General features: G+C 37.6%; 1 protein-coding gene across 5 annotated transcripts in view; it reads right to left on the minus strand.

Annotated features, from left to right (window-relative positions):
• ZFHX4 (zinc finger homeobox 4) overlaps nucleotides 1–23395 on the minus strand; it is a 156837-nt gene that overhangs the window by 24540 nt on the left and 108902 nt on the right. For all 5 annotated transcript variants that reach the window (XM_071803994.1, XM_071803996.1, XM_065831274.2 and 2 more), the window contains one exon: nucleotides 1298–1414. In XM_071803994.1, the coding sequence (XP_071660095.1) occupies nucleotides 1298–1414 (117 nt within the window). The remainder of the gene's footprint in view (nucleotides 1–1297; nucleotides 1415–23395) is intronic.

Here is a 23395-nt window from a genome sequence, read left to right on the forward strand (position 1 = left end):
TATATTTTAAACCTCAAGATTGTTTCTTGCTCAACACCATCCTTGTCATCATCGGTCTTTCTTCAGTCTCTTGATCTCAAAAAATAAAGCAACTGAAGAGGAGCTGAGGTTCTAATCTGTGATGGGTACTGACCTTAGCATGTCAACAAGCAAACTACAAGGAAGCTTTAATCTTGAAGTCAGTCTTCTGAATTGATCCAGCACAGAGAGAGCCATCTACAAGATTTTTTTTTTAATAAATCCAAAAGCGTTTCATATGTAAAAAGCAAATTACTGTACAGGAGAATTTGGGTGTAAAGAAACTCATATGTAAAATGATATTTTCTCTACAACTATATGTCTTTACAGAGAACACAACCTCCTTTGTATGCTGCTGTCATTGGCATACAAGGAAAAGATATATGACTACCTGAAACTAATAGGCTTCAACCTGTTTCAGCACTTCTTCTGCTTCAGTGAATCCAACATAATGTAACTAGGTATAGCGTGCGGCAAAAGTAGCCAATGTAATATTCATTGTGACCATAGATTTCCATCTCATACATAAAAAGCATGGATGAAGTCACATATTTGCCAAATCAAACACAGAAAAAGCCTTGGGTATCTACACCAGATGCTGGCCCTGGGTTTGTTTGTGCACAAGTAAATGTCATGACATAGGGGTTTTGTTTTCAAAGACAGTAGCTTTCATTACTGGGCTTTGTCTATTCCAGGAGATCAAAATTACCAACCCATAATCCGTTTTCAATGATATTTCCTCTTTCTTAGGCTGAATCATCTGTAAACTTTTTCACTGGATTTTGTGTATTTTTTTTTCAAAATGCCTCAAATAAATGCCCAGGAAGAGGCCAGATTCTTGGGAGTAACTGATCAGAGAGCAAGAACAAAAAATAATAATAACAAAAAACCCCACATACTTTGGGTTAAAAGGGGGGCAAAACCTGACTGAAGAAAAAAATCAAGTGGTACCTAATCCTATGCTTATGAAAAATTAATATGCCATCAGAGGAATCACAAGTACAGCTAAGATTAATGAAAGGCGCTTAAAAAATTACAAGCACACAAACTGATTTGATTAAAAAATAATCTCACTGGTCGTCCTGTAATATTCTTCAACTTATCCGCATCTATCCTGTCAGATGGTTATGATTAAAAATAGGTCAATGGGAGGCTACTGATAGAAATCACATGCAAAATGCACATGCAATGAATAGTAGTGGGAATGTCCAGACAGTTTAAAATGAAAGAGCATTTCATAAGTTTTAAAAAAGGGGAAGACAAAATTCTAGCATCTTACCAGAGTCTTTACTAGATTTTTTGCCTTCACTATTGTCTCTCTCACTTGAGTCTTTATCATCAGACACAGCCACTGATGTACTTTTAGCAGACCCTTCTGTATCTTCACCTTGTTCTTCTGTGGATAAGCACAGAAAACATCTTAGAAAAGAAACTCAGTGACCACTTAACAGCAGTTAAAAAATATGTCCTGTAATATGAACAGTACTAACAGAGAGTGGCAAAACAGGGGGAAGGAGGGGTGGGTGGAAGACAAGGGAAAAAGCAGCACTTTAAAGAGGTTGGAAATTAATTATGAATAATTTGCAATATTTCAAAATCTATCCAGAAATTCTGACCACGTCTTTATCAGAGTACCCACTTACACCAGTGTGACAGATTTAAAGCCTGTCATTTCCTATTCTTTGGCTAGAAATGATCTGTGTTATATTACATGCACACGCATGCACACACACACCACACAGGCTGGAACAAAAGCAAGCACATGTAAAAATGCATCTTGGAGCCAAAAAAAAAAAAAAAGAAAAAAAAAGGAAAAAAAAGGGGGAGAATTCAAATATAAATCCTATTAGTGCAGCAGTATCCCGCTAATTGCAGTAAGTAAGTATTAGGCATTAGGTACTGTATTAAATATAAACCTCTGGCTTTGTGGGAGAAGTCTCAAATTTTGTCTCCAGGGGGAGCCATTCAGGATAAATGATGCAACTTGGTCTCTGGCTTCTGAGGAAGCAGCATAACCCACACCTCACTTACGTGTTCACACCAGCTAGATTACATGGAAATCTTCACAGTAACTCAAGCCCATTTAATTATTCGGTAAATCTTAGCTATGCTGCTACTGGTGGATTAATCTGTTTATGCAGTTAGCTTCTATGCTGGGGCTGTGTAGCACTAATCCGTGAAAGGCCCACTGTTCCTTTTCATCCTGTGATCATTTGTCTCTCACTGTGCTGATGTCACTTTTTAATGAATTTTTAGCAATCTGAGTAATGCCAGATAACCAGACTTGGAACTCCCTACAGCACAGCATGCTGTTTTCATTGCACCACACACTCAAAAAAAAAGAAAAAAAAAAAAAAAATCATATTTCCTAGTTCAGGTAGGAATTATATAAATTAGGAGGTGAAGGTAAAATGAGATTCGAAGCACCAGGCCGCTCAATTTCATAAAATCTTTAATGACCATATAAATTAACCCTGGAAAGGCAAAAGGTCACAGACACACATTTGCATACACTCTTCTATTCACTTTTGATAAGCAGAGCTTTTATGCAAGGAACATGATACAATTAACCCTTCAGGAACCATACAAAATGCAGCTACCGACATTTTAAGTGTCAAGCATTAACCGAAAATTACACACTGCATAAAATTTTCATTGTAAATGCTATAGTGATTGAAAGGGGAAATAGTGGCCCTCTTCGCACCCCATGTTTTATTAATAACATTCTGACAGCCGAATGAAATATCCTCTGTCATATGTAGCAGCTGAGCACAAAAAAATTGCTGCTTAGTGCCTTACTTGCCAACCATGCACTGAAACTGTATGCCCAGGCAAACAACCCTCAGATCGATGCGGCGCACCTATCTGATTCTCAACTCTCTGCAAAACCTTTTGTAAATCAGAAGAGAAAAACACAGCTAACACAGCTGCAATTTTGGAATCCTAACAAAAAAAAAAAAAAGAAAACCAACAAATCTCACCCACAGATCGATGTGTTTTGCATTGACATCAAAATACAATAGGTTAGGACTAAGCATGTGTGCCTACTTTTTGGAACAACACAGGGAGAAAGACGGTCCCCTCTTTTAAAAATAATGGCATCTTAAAAAACACCAAACCTTTCCATCAAAATGGAAACCCCTATACACAGTTTCAGCGCTCCCAGCCCCGCGGCCCCCCACCCCCTCCCGCGATGATAGCTAATCAAACATGGTAGGCATCCCTGTCGCAGCTGGATGCGGGGCTGTGTTTGTCAGGGTGGCGGGGGAGCGCGGTTCGGGATGCTGTGAGCCTGTGATCATGCCCGGCTCGGGCTGTGTTAATGTCGAGCGAGCACACATGAGGCTCGTATCCATTGTCAGGCCCCGTGGCCTCACGGAGCCGATGGCAATCCCTTTTCGACTCATCCTTGGGAACGGACGCGTTGCTTCTTTTACTAGATTTACTGGCCCAGTCCCCCTGGGCTGGAAAATGAAGTGTCAAAGTGCTACTGAGTGTCCTTATCTTGAGGGGACATAAAATTGTAAGGGCTATCGTGGCACATATTAATAAAACATTGTGTGTGTGTCAGGCAAAGAGAAAGAAAATTATGAAGGTACTAAAAGAAAAGCTACAGTATCATCTGGGTCTCATCAGACAATTTTTGCAGGGTGCTCTTCTGTTTTTCTGGTATGTGTTTTAAGTGTGAGAGAAATTCCCAGACATGTTCTCCTATACATCATCGCGGTGTCTGACCTCAGCCTGACCCTGGCAACAGTTTGAGAAATCTGAATGTGAACAAAGACTCTGTGTCAGCAGCAGGGAGAGATTGCGGGATAGACTTTCCCCATCAACTTAATCGCAAACAGCAGTTCTGAGGCCATAACTTTACAGGGCTCTACCAAGCCACAAACACATAACCTTTAGAGGTGAAACTGCCCCCCACTTTCCACCCCCCTTCTGTGATTTTTCTCAGACTTGCGGTGCTCCCTTTGATGTAGCAAGGCAATTAGCTCTAATGTTCAAGCACTGCAGACCTGTTTTATGGTTTGGAAGGTGAGAGCTGTTTATTACAGGTAGGCTCCTGGGGGCCATAAAGGCTTTGCAAATTTTTAATCATGCAAAAAACTAATCAAAATGTAACTTATACACACCATAAAAATTAATATCATTATTATGCATGGTATAAATTGCCTGCCTTGGCTTTCAATGGTACTCACTTCTAGAAAATACATTTGGCATTCATTTCAGAAATATGTATGGCATTCACTTCAGAAATAAATTTCATAGACAGAAATGATAATACAACTTCTCCTATTTTCCTTCAAAATTACAGAAAGGCTGTCTAAGATTCACACTGTCACGACATTTATCAAAGGAACAAGATGGAAATAAAACAGCTCTAACTTAAAAGCAGTGAGCAAATTGCAAAAAAAATCCTTAAGACCATCCATTAGAAGGGGATATGTAATGAAGTGTTCTATCAAAGACACTACATACCTACACCAAGATGTTACAAACATCTCTTTTTAGTAATATTTTTGGTTTTACTTCATATGCTAAACAACAAGGACACTATTCAGTTACAAAACTGTGATGGTCCCTGCTCAAAGACACAAAATTATCAGTTATTATGTATCAACAAAACACAGTGTGACGGTGCTGCAGATTCCAGAGCAAGTCCTAATGCTCTGTTTTAAATTTACAAGAGTCCTGCCTATATACATTTACAAATGTCAGCTTTGAAAATGAATAGAACACTGGATTCAAATGTACTTTAATGGCTTTAATAACACTCACTATTGCAATATGATATTTTATTCACACCTGGTTTTATTTTGTCCAAATGTTGAAAATTTCTTTTGATGTTGGATCTCTTGAGTTAAACCATTATCAACCTTTTTCCTCACAACTGACTTCGAATTAAACACAAAAATGAGGTTAGCCGTCTGCACTAAAACTGTAAAATAAGGGAAAACTGAAAAGTTAAGCTTCAGTGTTAACGTTACTCAGTTGATACTATATATTCTATGTCATATATTTTAATATGTTAATCTACACTCTTAGGTCGCAATTCTATATCGATTTTATGAAGGAAGACCCTTATGACCTTCCCCAGCCTGATGAAGTCAAGATGTGTCATGATTTCAATTGCAAAACCCAGGTCTCAGCCAAAGTTGAATAGCGGATACCAGCAGCAAAATTAGATGAATGTTCATGCACAGATTAGAAAGGCCTGACTTACTGAATAAATGTATCCAGCATATCCAAGGGAAGGTATAGAGAAACAAAGAATATTTTTTGAAATAAAATACTGAATAGTTAAAACAAGACATGGCCGAGTTGAAACAATCTTCTATAATTTAAGTGCACTGTGATAATCACGGAGGCATATCAGTCACTTTTCCCTGTGTTTTATCAGAGAAGTTTCCCTACTGGTGAGCAGCTTTGCAAGTCTGTCTTCAAGACTATTTAAGAAACATACTATTTTCAAGGGCTGATTCTGGTGGTGTTTTTTAACATCATTGGTATATCAATCAACAGCCAGTGGTTCCTGTTTTGGTCCTGGATTTTGTTGTTGTTGTTGTTGTTGTTGGTATCCCTTTTGCCCTCTCCAAATTGCAAGTAATTTCCTAAATAAGGATGATCTCCTAGTTGCGGGTGAGTAATTGTGGTTATGAGAGAGAAAGTAAGATTAAGCAAGTGTTTGTGGTTGAGGGCCGGATGGATGGGGAAAGAATAAATCAATTGACTAAAGTGGTAAGTAAATAAATATAAAATGAGATATTTTATAAAATAATTGAGGTTTGTTATTCAATATATTCAATAAATAGCTGAATCAAAGGTACCTATAAGTGTTTAGTACAGGTGTATCCTAGGTACAACTGGCAGAGTGAAGGACTTATTGAGATTAACTATCAGGATGAGAAGGTAGCCCGTAGCAAAGGATAATGGAAGGGTGGATTGGAGAGACAATGTAGGGAAAGGAAGAATGCCTAACAAAAGAAAAAAAATCCACAGAATATGCAAGAGAAGCAAAAGTTAACTAAAAGCAGGGGTTGTGGATTTACTTCCAGATTATCTTAGTTACGCTACTTAGTTGAGAAATTCTCCCTGATGTCTGGATTGCCATTTATTCACACAAATATTCCAGAAAGGATTTGTTCTATTTTCTGTCTGGTCTTGCAGAGCATGAATGAGGAACAGGATGCCTCACTCATTCAGGATCTTGACTGCATCCTCTAGTGGTCATATTTCATCTTCAAATAGGATTTCTAATTTCTCACTTAGGGACTCAAGGGGAATAACAGCACCAACTCGCTAATAACTGTTTCTAATCACTGTGTTATATTCAAAACTATAGCTGTTAGAAGGCTGAAGTTCCCGCAAACAAGGCTATAATTAGTTGATGATCATCATATTGACCAGAAATTGCTAACTGGCAGTTAGTATCAAATTGTACCGTTTTGTTTTGTGGTGCATCATTTGAATTTTTATAGCGGTCTAATGCTTGTTTTCTTCTGGTTGAAATGTATTACTGTGTCAGAGGAGACTGCAAAACCGTCTGAACAGAGCATGCTGTGGTGGCTCCTTCCCAAGGAATGTCACAGATCACACCCACTTTATGCACCTGCTCCACCCAGCAGCCAGTATTCCCCACTTGCCATGTTCAGCCTCACCCCTCTGGCTGCTGCAGAGAGGCAGCTTTCATCTACCCTACTTCTTTTCGCTTCTGAAGGTAGAAAAGACTGGCCCAACACTTTATTATTTCCTAATCTCTTTGGTTGTTGGGTGTTTTGTTGGCATTTTTTGTTTGGTTGGTTGGGATTTTGTTGTCCCTTTCCTTTCCTTTCCTTTCCTTTCCTTTCCTTTCCTTTCCTTTCCTTTCCTTTCCTTTCCTTTCCTTTCCTTTCCTTTCCTTTCCTTTCCTTTCCTTTCCTTTCCTTTCCTTTCCTTTCCTTTCCTTTCCTTTCCTTTCCTTTCCTTTCCCCTTTCCCTTCCTTTCCCCTTTCCCTTCCTTTCCTTTCCTTTCCTTTCCTTTCCTTTCCTTTCCTTTCCTTTCCTTTCCTTTCCTTTCCTTTCCTTTCCTTTCCTTTCCTTTCCTTTCCTTTCCTTTCCTCTCCTTTCCTTTCCTCTCCTTTCCTCTCCTTTCCTCTCCTTTCCTCTCCTTTCCTCCTCTCCTCTCCTCTCCTCTCCTCTCCTCTCCTCTCCTCTCCTCTCCTCTCCTCTCCTCTCCTCTCCTCTCCTCTCCTCTCCTCTCCTCTCCTCTCCTCTCCTCTCCTCTCCTCTCCTCTCCTCTCCTCTCCTCTCCTCTCCTCTCCTCTCCTCTCCTCTCTCCTCTCCCCTCCTCTCCTTCCAGCTCCTGGAGAAGCAAAAGGCATGTTCTCACCAGACGTTTAGAAGGGTGGGGTGTCCTTTCCAGTCTGGCTGCTGAGCAAGCTCTCCTTTTCTCTCATTGCTGGCTGGGAATGATTGCTTTCTAGTCTTCCTCCCATAGTCTCAGAGTAAATCGGAAAAATCAGTGTGTTTTACTCTGATGATGGTATAAAATGTGAAAAAAAAAGTTGGTAAACTTATGCTGAGCCATACTGATTTATCCGAAAATGGGGAAATCTGTGTATTATATTTTTGTTGTTTTATTTCTACATTAATATTTTATCAAATATGCTGCAAGAGGCAAAAAAAGCATATGCTGACAAAACCATTAATAGAGAATGTCAGCTATTCAGAATGAAACTCAGCAATGTTTTCCAGATGTGATTGAAGATGTACAGTTAATCATTTATTATGCAAAAAGGGATACTTTTCTTACTTGGCCATCTCCAGAAAGGCATTGAAGCATGAATCTATATGGAGAACCGTCAAACTTTTCCAACCGGTCGGTACTTTTCTTTTGGCTGCCATCACAGTTCACAGAAACTGCTGTTTCCCCCATCAGCAGAAGGCATGAAGAGCACTAGCATTGTCTGACTTGAAGGCTAATACATTTCCATCAAGGTTATTTAGAAAAGAAACTTAAACCTTACTGTTAATTCTTATTTTACAGGCTGGATACACCTAATTTCAGGCACTGCTCTAAGTCTCCTCCCTATGGAGGGAGAGACAGGTATCTTCAGGGAGCAACTCAGACTTTACACAGGCTGAGTGGTCTTATTCCTCCCTGAATACAGAGGGATTTTAGAGTGAAGTTTAGTGTTTGGAGTGGAGACTTTTCATCCTGACATGGCAGCTAAATTCTGGAAGTTAGGTGGATGAACCCAAGCCTAAGAGTGTGACCAAAGATCAGAAAGTCAATGAGAGTCTCCTCATGACCTTCACCAGTTTACTGGGTGCTCCTTTCTAGCCTGTGGGAAAAAAAAAAAATACTGGATCTTGAAAGATTCATTCACCTTTTTTTTTATAACTCTTGCTCAGCCTTGTTTTACTTTTTTGTGTTGCTGTTCAACCTGCATGTTCAATGTCCCTTCATATACAAACTCTTCTACTGTCCCTGATGTCTTGCATTTTTTCTTACCTTCTACTTGAGCTGAGTTTCCTATACATCATGCAATTGGTGAGATTGGCTCTCCCATTCACAGTTTCCAGAATAAGTCTTTAGAGTGCATTTACAAAGAAATCCACAATGTTAATTAACAGCTCATTTAAAATGTCGTTTAAATGACATATTTTATTAGTGACTCAGTTTTTGGGTCTCTCTCTGAAGAGCACTGTAAAATCCTTCTCATCTACCTTCCAGACTTTCTTTCTTTTCTTTTTTTGGCTCACAAACAGTATGTCTCTGAAATTATCTGTAAAGAAATCTGTTAGTGCATATATTTCTCCTTTGCCTTTTGAGAATACTCAAGTAAAAGAATTTATTTTCTTTGCCATCTCCAGATCATTTTGGGTTAACTCTTTATCCTCTGGTGGTCCAGCAGACCTAATGACTCTTCTGCAGTCTTTCTATTTCTGAGGTGCTTTAACAATTCCTGTTTAGCTCTTCTAGGTACTTTCACATATTTTCTCCTCTTAGCCAACTTATGTTCAGTTTTATTAACATCACTTTGGCTTTCTTTCCACTTTTAAGTATAGTTTTTTCTGACCTGAATAAATTCTTGTACTATGCCTTGCCATGTAGCTAACTACAGACCTCCAGTTCAAATATTCCCCTTTCTTGATGTTAAGTGTTGCAGGCAGAAGTAGGTGATCTATTTGCAGTGAATAAATTTTTCCCTGAACATAAACATGGTTTGTCTCTTCTGATTTTTTTTTTTTTTAATGTGTACAGAATTATTTCATTTGGGCTTGTTTGTTTGTTTTCCGCAGTTACCTGACAAATATTCAATAGCATATAGAGAAGTCCATGGATTTTTTACAAACTTATTTTTTGCAAATATCACTTAAGTCTTAAGTGTTCAAAAATTTGGCTTCTTTAACATACGCATACATGAAGTACCCTTTGGTTTTTTGAAAAGATAACACAGGTGCTTTGAGCTCTTTCTCCAACCTAGATCACAATGCTTGAGCAATGTGTATGAATATTCACCAAGACTTCCACTGCAAATTCCTTCAAAAATCTCCTGTAAAACCTGGGCTTCCTGGATCAGCTGTATCTGTACTATACAAAAGACAGTATACTGACACATGTTCTGTTATTGACACAGAAGGAAAGGATAAAAGGCTGCTCATCAAAACTTGCAAAAGTAGCAAAAACCAGTAGTATGTTCCTGCCTCCCTACTCTCTCCTGTCCCCTTCTGTTACTGTCTTTCCTTGCCTCCATCCCGTCCCAATCTGGAAAATTTGCATAACAAGATTCTGTGTCATTACTCAAGTATTAGGAAGTTTTGTGGAATGTTTCTGACTTGTATTATAGTATTTTAGTGTGTTTGGGATCTGTAGCCATAACATGACAAATCTCTGTCCCCTTAATCCATAAGAGCCTACAGGAGCCTTTCAATTTGAGTGCTACGCTACAGTACCTAAAGCTGGTCTCTTCTTGCTGCATTGTTTTAGGACAGGGATTATACTATCCTATTGATTACTCTGAGGCTTGAAACTCAAGTCCACTGTCAAGTTTGTTGGAGGCACTTGCAAGGCATGCTCCGAAGATGAGCAACATTGATTGGTTCTTAGTACAGTAATGGGTAATTCATAAATACTGAAATAGAGTAAACTGCATACACGGTTCTTCTAAATTCAAAAATGCCAGTTATATCTAGGGGTTCTCCCAGGGCCAAGTCAGGCATTTCAGGTCACCAAGTTTTGCTGTAGTTTCTTGTATCACAGCAACAGAATGTCACGGGTGGCTTTATTTGTAACCATTTCTCTTTTTACTAATTCAGTGTAACACTCTAGATATTTTCCTCCATCTTTTCCTCTTTCATTTTTTTTTTTTTAAATTCTTAATGTGTAGTATACTACACTACTATTACCTTTGCTACATGTTTGTCTAATTTGAATAGTTTTTGTCCCATGCATAGTTTAAATAACACACACACCCCTATCCCATTAATTTTCATTGTCAGCAGTATAATTCTGTCTCTGTGGAAGCAAAGGACATCCCTCGCCTATAGAGTCCCTGCTCACAACTGCTTAACGAGCACAAATCTACAATGTCAATTTAGGCAAGACCCTGAAATGCCTTATCAGGTGGTTCTGTTGATAGCACTGAAAATACTTCAGAGAAAGCCCCTGGACAAGGCCTGAACTTAAAATTTGTTCTTAATGACCCCAGAAAAGTTGATAGGGCCACCCATTTGTAAGTTTAAGGTAGGTTTCCCACCATACATATGCCTTTTTTTTCTTTTGCTTATAACTTCAGTAAACTTTAAGTGCTTGGTCTGAAATCAGTTGCACTGAATCTCTGCTGCAGGTTGGATATCGTGTACATTTTTTTTTTTTTTTATTTCAGCCAAAATTATTCATCTACTTCTAAGAACAGGATTAGGACAAACAGATTTTTACATTTATACATATGTTTTGGAAACCTTTACTGTTCTGATGATTTTAAGCTGGAAGACAAAATTTGGCCGACGGGATGATGTCTGGTATGTGCCATCTTGGATTAAACTGCCAAAATTCAGCCAAGCAATATAGTTTTGAAAATTCTGCATACCCATGCTCGGAATAGCTGTTTGTACTGAAGAGCTAAAATTCTCCTAGGACTCTGTAATCACTGAACACACTTACACTTCCCACAGTGCTGAGAGCTCACCAAAGTGCATATTCAGTCACATCCCACAGAGCCCCCACAAACCCCTTCACCCAGTTCCTATGTGTACTAAATCACGTACATGCCATCCTCACAGAGGAACTGCAGCTTATATAGGTTTTCTAAAATACAAATTCTCGTGGCAGCTTCCCTGTACAACCAGACTGCAACTATAGCATCCCTGCTACTGTAAAACTGAACTTTGCCTTCTTATTATTATTCTTTTGCTGCTGTTTGTCATTGCGCAGTGCACTGGGATCTCATTGCTATAACAGAACAGAAGCAGCTTGTTCCACCTGTGCTAGCAGGTTGGCAGAAGCAAAAGAAGTATGGAAGTGCGATTTTGTGGTTTAGAGAAGGAATGGCGGAGAAGTAAACTGAACGTGTCCAAGGAAAATGACATGAAAGACCACAGGATGGAGGAGGAGAAACTGAGGTGGCAATTAGGATCGAATGAAAAATAGGTAGAAGTCAGGAGATTAGGACTAGAATTAACAGTGTACTAAATTCCAGCAGCAAACTGGACTTCAGGAGATAGAGCTGGCTGGGACCAAAAATGCAGAGCGCTGTAATCTACTAAGCAAATGAGGCAAAGACATTAAGACATGCTGAGAGGCTTGTGCTGAGAGGCTTGTGCAGGAATATTAAAGCTGGCAGTCAGCAGGGGTGTGAACATGCATGGATGGATGAGGAAGGGAGCTGGGAACGGACTAGAATTATAGAAGGGGTGTCTGAAGAATGAGCAGCAGAAGTAAGCAAGAAAAATAGAGATCACTGGTGGGGTGGTAAAATTACATACAAAATAGTGAGAGGATAGATGTGGAGAGAAAATGATAGGTAAAGATAGTGGTTGTTAGGCAAAGATCCTGGAAATTAGTGCAAGTAAAACATGTTGTCCCCCACACTCTGAAATTAAATTTCTGATTTTCCAGTCCTATAAATATTTTTTTGGCTTACCACACTACCCTTCACCAGTGCTTGTCCACAGTGAGGACAAAAAACTTCTGCTAGTCTCAGTTGGTTTGAATAGCTCTAGTAAAAGGAGTTTGCATAGCAAATCTAAACCCAGTGATGTTTCATCTGACTTTCAGTATAGTACAACAATAACTTTTTTTTTCTAGTTTAAGTTTTGAAAAATAAATATGAGACTATAGATGAAAACAAACAAAACGACTATGCTTTTAGATCCATTAATAGTATCACAGAAGTAAAACACCATAGTATCTTAACAAATAAATCAACGCACTTCCATTGCGACACAATCTTTAATTTCCTGATCAAGCTCTACATTATGGCAAAGCCTCTTGTCCTATTCACTGCACAAAATCACCCATACTTACTTAGTGAAATGCTATTCAAGATTTTCTTTTTTTTCTCACTATTTAGGATATGGACACATGCTTTATTTACTACGTCTCTTCAACCCATTCTGAAAGCCAAATTATTAATTTCAATGTTGACTTTTTATTGCTGTACAAACATTATGAATTTATCTTCATTATGTCCGAAGAGACGAGTAGGCAATTCTGCAATTTCAGAAGGGGAAAGAATAGAAAGATTGAGGTTAAAAAAAATCTACCAACTCGGAGAACTCAGTTTGATATAGATGGGACACAATTTTTCCAAGTACATAGCAATATATAGCACTTTATATGCTCGAAGCACAGCACTGATTGCTTTCATTTGCAGCTCTGTGTGTTCAGCACTTATTTAACACTATAGTACAGCCTCAAATCAAGCACTCAGAAAATGAAGGCCACACAGTCAGTGAACTCCTATGAAGTCTGGGTAAGGTGACCTGCTTAGGATAAAAAAATAGATCTATCCAGCAAAGACAGATATGGAAGCAAGTTCCCCAGTTGTCTTAAGCATACCCCATTATTTCTCTTCCTGGCATCCTCAGCCTCCTTCACTACACACTTTCTGAATTTATCAGCAAACATGGCGAGGCTCTAAACTCATTTCTGCCATCCCTGCACAGTACTTATTCATCCATATCCCCATGCAGCTCCATTCAGAAACGCTTTGTAACCATGTAATTACAGACCATATCTTCATGCATACACACATGGCACTGAATTAAGGTAGTACAGCATATATTAGTCCTTCTTGATTATGAAAGCGGCTTTTTTGAGAGGCAGAAGCAAACCTGCTCTACTTTATCAATATATTAACCTCCCATTTTCTTCTTCAGGCATTTAAGTTCAACAAGCAGCATATATTTACAGGCATTGTTATCTGAATATTATCTGTAAAATATAAAGTCATAAAATTCCTAAGAGTAGACTGTAAGGCAGTGCACAAGGATTTTCCTGCACAAATCAGGTTGAAGTTCACAGGCGTGGTCTGAATAAAACCTCATACAGAAATGTAAGATTTTGCTTATTCACTTTATCATATTAGACCCAGGCTTAGCTAATTAGGAATAGGGCTTAGAAGTAACAGAATTTAGGAACAGTCCAGTAACTGTAGTTAGCAAGTATCATACAGAGTGTAGAGTGTCTTCTTTTTATTTTATATATGTGCTAATACTAATGAAATTTAATAATTTTATTAGAGCTTGCAAACACTGCTTTCAGACATACACTAGTCAATTCACACATGTTGTAATTACAAAATATACTATAACTTCCCTTATGACAGAAGGAGACATGTAAAGATGAGACACAATTACTGTTTGGCAGATGTGCTATATTTGTGACAATTATTGTTTTGTTTTTGAACCAAGATGTTTTGATTACCTCAGCATAAATTAGCTCCACAGTCATCACTAAGCTGAGAAAATGAGGAAAAAAAATGGACATTGTAAAATATTGGCAAAGATTGGCTTTGCTTGAGTAAGCGTATTCACAGAAGTCATATTCCAGAAAAATATTCAGTCATATTCCAGAAAAATGGGCTTAAGTGAACACACAGCGTTTGATTTCCAGAAGTGCTGGGTGTTATCTCAGCACCCATGGACTGAAAGCTGAGCAGTTTCAAGAATCTACACAGTCTCAGAGAAATTAGCAAAACCCCATACATTAGGCACAGAGCCTTTTTACCGATGTAAAATAGATGGTCAACACCTGGCCTTTAAGCAAATTTTATAGTCCTCATAAAATATATATCCTCCATACATACTAACCCACAAATACATTGAGAAAGTTCCACTCATTTCAAATCATCTGTTCACAAAACCATGTGTGCTGGGCTTTGAGGTCTGGAGATTATAATAGCCACTAGTTTATAGCAGTATTTCGCTTCAAAAGTGGAACATGATGTGAAGTAAGCAGCAAATAACTTCCAAATCAGAAACAAACAAACAAAAAACCCCACAACAAACACCAAAACACACATGCACACAAAACCCCCACACACCTATGAAGTTGCTTATTACAAGAGCAAGATTAATTTAGGCACCTTAATAAAAAAAATAAAATAAATTCTGCCACTTACTGTATAGTTAATCCATGCATTTTTAAAGACTTCTATTTTTAGTCTCCTACAGCATCTGAGCATACTGTGTTGAGTTCTTTTTAAGATATGGGTAAAAGACCTTCATTTATCTTAAAAACAAACCCAAAACTTCTATTCTGTGAAAATTAACTAAGTGGTTTTTAAGCACAGACCTAGTTAGCCACCTTAATGTTGCTGATCTGTCCAATCGGTCAGATCTGTTGATCTGGGGACATTTCTGAGGAACACACATGAAAGACAGGACAAGCATTTCAGATAACTGTGTGAGAATGTAAGATGAAGCAATTACCACAGGCACCACACTTTTCTGTTTAAACAATCCTTTTTTGAAATATACTACCTTTAGTATCCCAATGAATCTTGGGCAGATATCCTCTTTCTTTCCTGTATACAACATATTTATTTGCTTGCCACTCATGAAACCTTTTAAAATGTATTTTATGGTGAAGAATCAGTGCTGTGGTTCAACTCACAGCAGAAACTAGATTCAAGATTTTTTTCTGTTGTATTTGTAACAGCCTCTGTCCCACAATCACAAGTTGGGGAACTGAGAGGCATGCCATAGGTTTTCTCAGAATTTGTTGTGAAGATGAAATGAGGTATTATCAATTTCATGTGAACACTATTTGGGCAGGAATTAGTCATCAGCCTGTCATTTTCATTCTTCCGGATGCTTTTTGAAAGCTCCTCCATCTGGTTAGCCCAGCATACTTGAAATAGTCGATATCAGCATCAGCACAAATAAACATACTGGTAATATTTTCAAATTATGAGGAAATAGGAAGAGACTCTTCATCCCAGGCTTTTATGAGTTAGTATCTATTTTGGACTGTATGTGACAATGAAGTAACATTCCTCACTCATTCTATCACGTGCAGTACACAATTTGTCAGACTGACAAATGCCATGATTTAGCTGATGGCTAAGAGGGACCATATACATGTTTCTGTAGCTTCAGAGGATGTCAGTGTGGCAGGACACCTAAGGTCAAATTGATTGCGTGGCTTATGCCACTTCCAAGATTATGTATACAAGTAGAGCATTGTTGCTTTTGGATACCATCTCGCACAGTTGATACAAAGTCGGACTTCATAAAAAAGTTAAAATAATTTTGATTATTCACATAGAGAAAGAGAGAAAGAAGAATTGATTGACAAGGTGACTTCAACAGAAACTGGGAACATAAGGTATTAGAAAAAGTACACAACTTTTTCCTTGCTCCGAACTGGGGAAGAGAGATGTTTCGACATGAAAAAACAGACTCAAAACTTGTATTTCATCAGCCATGGGATTAAGTAAAACTATTTTGCATTCCTGGGATAAGAAAATTGAGGTATCTGTGCAACAAAAATAATTTTTATCTTTATTTAACTCAGACATTTTAAGTCAATTTTTAAAATAGAAAGAAAATACTATTCCAAAATCATTTTATGTGCTATGACAAGCCCTAACATGCTGCTTTTCTAAATAAAACAGGAACAGGATTGGTTTTGAGGTCTATTAGGGTACCTGGAATGTATTTCAGCTATTTCTGAAAAATCAGCTACCATAACTTTAAGAAAAACAAGCTGAACATGGAATCTGATTCAACTAGGTCTTCGTCCTTGCAAGTTAGTAATTGAAAATCATATAAGAAATATAACTTGAGACTACTATGAACTCAGGATAACTAAGTTTGAACACAACCCCTAGTTTCTAATAGAAAAAAAAAAGACCAAATGTGAAAATAATATTGCTAAATACTTCAGACAGCATGCAGGTTCAGCAGCTTTCAATGAAATGCTTCCAGAAACAGTGGCTGATCAAACTCTAAGGAAGACTTATTTCATGTATTCCTTCATTCAAAAAGAGAAAAAATTTCACAGAAAAGTGTTTTCAGTCCTACTTCTGTCGTTCATTCACTCACAGCCAAAGAATGGTCCTCTACTGGAAGCCAAGACCTGCTGCTCAGCCAGTAACCGTCAAAGTCAAGGAATCACAGAATCACAGAATGTTAGGGATTGGAAGGGACCTCGATAGATCATCTAGTCCAATCCCCGTGCTGGAGCAGGAACACCTAGATGAGGTTACACAGGAAGGCATCCAGGCCGTTCTTGAATGCCTCCAGAGTAGGAGACTCCACAACCCCCCCTGGGCAGCCTGTTCCAGTGCTCTGTCACTGTTTCTTCTCAAATTTAAGTGGAACCTTTTGTGTTCCAGTTTGTACCCATTACCCCTTGTTCTATCATTGGTTGTCACCAAGGAGGGTACTTCTACTTGTCAACAAGGAGGGTACTTCTGCGAGCTAAGTTATAGATGTGCATTACTGCTGGCAACATGGAAGACAGGTCTTGCTGCAGAAACATATAAAGAGTGGTCAGCTTTTTGAACTTTCAATAAAAGTCTCATGGTGGGTGCTATACTCATAATCTCAGTTTACGGAGTTATGCAAGAATGTGAACTTTCACTGGACAAAAAAGCAGAATAAAATAATGTCATAGTTGTGGGAAAAGCAGAAGAAGAAGAAGAAGGAGAAGAAGAAGGAGAAGAAGAAGGAGAAGAAGAAGAGGAAGAAGAAGAAGAAGAAGAAACAATCAAAAATTACCACCACCCTTCCTAAAGGCTTAAGCAAAAAAAAAGCTTAAAACTCAGACACAAATATATTATAATCAACTTGCAATCATCCAGAGTAGTACACGGGGTGGGGTTACTTGAATAAAGCAAAACCATACGTAAACTACACCAAAAGAACACATTTAGTACATTCACTTTTGAAGTTATTCACTTAATTTCACTTGTAAATAGCTACCTATGGAAAGAAGGAATGGCATTAAAACATAATGAGGAGAGCAGGCCTGGTAGAGCAATATTTATTTTGTGTCATGCATTCTGCAGCAGTGGGCTGCAGCCAATGGTGTGGGCAGCAGACGGGCTCTGGTTGAGCCACAGCCCAGGTAATCTATTCACAGATAATTCAAATTTGACTGCTTTATAAATCTCAGGAATTTTAATGCAGTCTCATGACTGTTGAGTTACGGAGTTGAAAATATTACAAACTGTCAAAAAATACAAGCCACCCTCCAAAAACCTTCCCTCAATTAAATTCCCTTGGATGTAACTTAGAAAAACTGTAATCCTTGTAAAAACCTTTTTATTGAATGTCTCCACCTATGTTTTTTTCCCTCCAGCTACAAGCGTATGAAAAAAGTAGTTGAGAAATGAAGAACGTGTGAAATTTGATAATTAGGTTAATGACAACAATAAAAAGAAACCCTTCAGAAATTGAGGACAAAAAATCTTTTATTGGAAAGATGTTTTCTTCCTTAGATGAATTATAGATCAACTCTGTGGAAAACACTGTTTGATAATTATTCTAGAGCTTCTATGATTAAGAAAACAGTACACAGCCTGTTCCATTTTAAAGTATCTCCACCCTTGCTCAAGCAGGAATGCAGTTACAATAATTTTATGGTACATAAAATGAAAACAGTTGGCCTACCAAGTAATAGTGAAGGAACATAGCTGGTTTTATAGATGTACAGTATCATTTAGAACCCTGCTGTTTCATTTGAATTGTCTTGAATCTTTTTTATCATTTCTTCGTCTAACTTAATTTGCCTAAACCCCTTATTTAATATTCTTCCTACTGTTTGTTTATTTCTCACTGAAAGAGTGTAATAGCAACAGAAACGGTAATATAATATAAACAAAGGCTAGAACTGGTGGTGTATCTTCTTAGAAGTGTGAACATTCGTCTATCTCTTTCGATTCCAGTGTTTCAAGAATTTTCTTTGTTAAGAGAGAATTTAATAAGACAAATAATCAGTCATGAAGAATGAAGTAGAGCTCTGCTAGTGACTGCTGAGCCCAAATGATGCATTGTACAAGGAAGAAGACAATACAGTAATTCTTTGTAATAGAGGACACCAAAATAACAAGAAGCTCACAACAGAAGTTCTAAACTATTATAATGAACTCTGGGACTTAAGACCAGATCTTAGGTTTTGATAAAGTTGTTTTTCATTGCTTCAGCAGCACACAGATGCCTAAAAGACAGTTTAAATGGCTGGGAGGAAAGCCTTAAAATGAAAAGGATGCCCAGTGGCACAGAGCCAATGTAGCTGGTTCATTCAAAGGGGACATTAGCAATTCCTCTATGTAGAATAAGATATTCCAAATAGCCTTAAGCTGACCTAAATTACACCAGTTTCAAAAAATCTTGGGAATGTCTGAAATTTAACTTAGCTAACTCCACCATTTTCAAATGCAGTCATATTGGGTCATCAGTGCAATTCTGGAGACAGGTACATTTGTTAACACTCACGGTAAAATAATATTAAAAAGTTAAAAGTTCTTAAAGAGCTGGAAAGAGAATAAAGCTTGGTTTGCTTTCCACATTTTAAAAATCAGAAGGCACATCAAACTTTCTTCCTGAATGGAGCTATTAAACCCATTACAGAGGAAGCACAGTGAAGTTTATAAGAATCTTGCCTTCTGAGAATTTCAATGGGTAAAAGCTGTGGAAATTTCACTTTATTGCCACCATTCTGCCTACCACAAGGGAGCACTTGTAATATTGATTAAATTAGACATGGACAGCAGAGAAATATGCAACATCTATCAAAGCCTACAAGTGTAAGAAAACAAAACCAGAAATTCCATTTGTTATTGTAGGGTCTAGAAAAAACATGATGGGATGTACCTTAAACGCAACAAGAAAATAGTAGTGCCTGTGTTTGTGTCAATTTTTGGAGAAACTACAGCACCTAATTTTTAGTTTCCAGAAACACCAACTTAAACCCAGAGCCAGCTCACCCTCTTGGGAGTCACAGATACAGTCAAGAACGTGGCCCCTCCCTCTTGACCTGGGCCAGACATCACTAATTCTATCATTCCACCCATATTTATGGCTTTATGCTTCCATATTTAGACCTTAAGAAATTTCACAAGCATCGCCTCGCAAAATGCAAATGGTTCTAAGCAAACTGGATTTCATTACTTTCTAGCACACTGGCTGTAAACAGATTCTTTGGCAACTGTGAATAATAAGGTTTTTTGCCTTTTGAGTACCTTAGTCAGATACCTTGTTGCAGGATTTGGGGAGCAATATTAATGCTACAGGAAGATGCCATCTTACAAACTACAAATTCAGACACTAAATGCCTTTGTTATTTGTAATGAACTATTTGTATTCATAAAGCTTTGACCAATTTTCTGGAAAAAGGCTTTCCCTTTGTCCTTTTTGAACAAAGGCTGAATATTTATTTGTTTGTCCATTTTTAAGAAGATTTTCAATCACTTCCAAAAGGGGATCCCATTACATATTCTACTAAAAAAACGTACTAAATTAAGGATGTTCATGATTTTCACTATATCCATGTAAATTATATACTGTTGTTTTGATAGAACCATATTAATTCAGTTTAATACAAATTAAACAGGAAATCCTTCTTTCTAAAGGTCTTATTCGAAGACCATTCTAATTCTAACTTGCCCTAAAATTAATCAATGTAGTGATAGTCTCTCTTTCTGTCATACCTTATCATTATGTAAGAAACCTAATATTTTCCTAAAATCTGCTCTTAGTCTACCAATGATCTTTAGATTATTTTCTATATCACAGTTGCTATGCCACTTCTGCAAAAGTGCCTGCAAAATTCTTCAACACTTGTAAAAGCTTAGTACCACCCACCACAGGATTTGCACTCTCTTATGAAATGCTTGACATTTGCACTGCTTTCTCAAGTCTCTTCCTTTAGACTAGTGAATTAGGAGGTCGACTGTCTCTCCAACAATTTTTTAAGTCTTGCATATCACAAGCATAAACAGAATGCAGTTGGGATAATAATTTTACACATTCTAAACAAAACAAAGCAAAATAAAATAATAATAAAGAAAAACAAACAAACAAAATCCCATGTTGCCCACATTGCAACCAATAACATTGCTTTTCAGATATGTGTGCTGCAAAGATTTCTGTTAGAAATAGGTTGAAAGCACTTCTACCTCTTAATTGTCATGACAGTGCTTGAGCTCAGGTTGGTTTTTTTTAATTAAAAATTCTAATGGTAGGGGTTTGTCAGAAAACATAAGCAGAAGACTTGAGAGGTTCTGTAGAAACCAGTCTGTATGAAATGTAATCAAATAATGAAAACCAGCGCAACACATACATCCCCCCAACGGTGAATAACATGTCACATAGAAAAACGTATTAGCTCAGCCGCTATGTATTATAATGCACATATTTCACTGGAATCTTTATGAAAACTAAACATACAGCTTTGGTTATTATTGCTTAACCAGCTCAATGAAATAAAGGAAAAGGAACCAACAGATGAACATTTCAGGTTTTGAAGCCACCAGGATAAAATTATTTGATTCACAGCTACACCTAATATATCTGAGTAACATAAACACTAATATCCTGTTTCTTACCCAGGATAGCAAATCTTGTACTGCTTAAATCTAGCTCATCTTGAACTAATGCTGCTCTATAAAAGAAGAGAAAAGCTTATCAAATATTCTTGAGAAATCTCTGAAAACAGTAAATACCAGTCCTTTATTACACACTTTGGAATAAAATCAAAATTCCGCTAAGTTCCTAGTGTGGAGCAAGTTTGGATGTTTCATAAGTGAGTTTCACCAAAGGTATCATGCACTGGGATTCCAGGCCCATGTGTCATGCTCTGAAACATCTGCAACAGAACATAGCATTCTTAATAAATTAGATAAATAAAAGTGTGCATTTAATGAAATAATTCTGAAAATATATCTATTCATTCACACAGATGAAAAGCTGTTTATGATTTTGCTTGGTGGGAAAGGAAATTTATAAGGGAGATTTTTCAGCTCTGTTGAAATACACCTGGAGTATCTCAATGCGAAGACAATATGTGAGTTTAGCAGCATGAAAGTATATATGCCACAAAGATATTGATAAAAAGAAGACGCGCAATCATTCATATTGCCTTACATGCATCAGTAATAAAAAGTGTTCTATTTTAGCATATTTAATAGCATACTGCAAGAAGCCACACATACTTTGGAGTTATGTAATATATTTCTATGTTTTAGTGGAAGGAAAAGTAACTACTTAGAAAGAGTAGGTTTGCATTTTTATGCTAAATTAATGTTAATTATATTACCACTTACACCGCATTCTCATCCCACTCTTGCAAATTGCTACAAACAATTAGGAACAAAAATCCATTCAAGTTAACAAAATGACAAGTTTTCTGCTACTTCAGAGTATTTTTAGGTGTGGTATGTTCTTAGCCTGAGTTGGTTTTCATCTGTTCCTGTAATTCACAAGTCCTCAAAATAACTCCGTAACTATTTGGTTTTTTTTTTCTTTTTCTTTTTACACTGTTTAATCAGGATGGGGATCTGAACTGTGAGTTTATCCAAACCAGCCACCTTTTTAGCGTTTGGGTTTTTTGCTGTGCCAAACCACTTCTGGTGTTTCAAGCAAGGCAATGACAGCATACCTTCTTGTTATTATTTATGCATGGAAGGCCAAACCAAATGCTTGGGTGGGTTGCTGAAGACATGAAGTAGGTAGTTTTTTCCATCCACAGGACCCCATTTACATTTAAATGAACTTGCTCCTTGTGAAAGATTGGCTCCAGCAGAGAATACCACATGACCACAGACATTGAAATTAAATCACAATCACAAGGATAGAAGCCACCAACATGCTGCTAAAAACAACCTACAACACATATCCGCGTTGCCTTATAGATGTCAGGAATAAAGAGAAATTGTTCCATTTTATTTTATAAGATTCAACCCATGGCATTTTCTTAATCCATGTATATAATACAACAGTGCTGCTCAGAGCAGGAGGCAAATGAGTAACACACAAAGCTATCTCTGCCATGACTGGATTTCTCGCAAGGGGTAGGAAAATTGTCATGTGCAGCTCCAGGCTTTAAATGGATGATTTCTCCTAGCTGATGCTGGAGTGGCACTGACTTGACAAATGTGGGAAAGTCCTCAGCTGTGAGATGGGGGCTTAGGTTGTGGGCTCTTGGTCAATTGAAAGGTTGCATTAAATGTAAATTATAGGACTGTTACTTAGATATATACCCTTCTCAACCAGGTGAAAGGCAAACAGTGCCCTGCACTAATTCACAGGTGAACTGGTGATAGGCTTGCTGAATAAGGCAAGCAGGCAGGCAGCAGGCAATTATAATCCTCATCTTTGAAGGAAGGAAGAAAAAGTATTTTTATTAAAAAACATATTAAATTTCCTTTTTTAAGTGCCTCTATGTGTTTCTTTTTTCAGTTTATATAGAAAAGTATTAGGCAAAAATCTACAGCAGAACTGGCAGTAAATATCATAGTAACAATTGCTCTTTTATTAAATATTTATTGAAATAAATTCCTGTGCTTTCTCATTTTTCTTCTTCTGCTTCCAATATTTATTTACAGCTGATTATTAACATCTGCCAGTGTAACAGTTTCATCTGTACAGAAGCCGAAGGGTAAAAAAGTCACACACCCCCTCTAACATGACCTGTAGTTAGACAGAAAACAGTTTTCCCAGTCACCGCTTGGCTTCCTGTCTGTGACCTCTGAAAAGCATTGGAGGCCAGGGTTAATGGCCTTTCCAATCTCTGTGATAAGAATTCATTTTGTTCTATTACCAGCAGTTATCTCAGGAGCCTGCTGCATCACTTCAGCAGGGTTCAATCAATGAGAGGACCTAATGAAGTAACCAGCTGTAGCTCTATTTCCCTGGTCAACTCTATCAGACAAATAAGATC

Source organism: Patagioenas fasciata, chromosome 2, assembly GCF_037038585.1.
Source record: "Patagioenas fasciata isolate bPatFas1 chromosome 2, bPatFas1.hap1, whole genome shotgun sequence".
In the NCBI taxonomy this organism is placed as follows: domain Eukaryota; kingdom Metazoa; phylum Chordata; class Aves; order Columbiformes; family Columbidae; genus Patagioenas; species Patagioenas fasciata.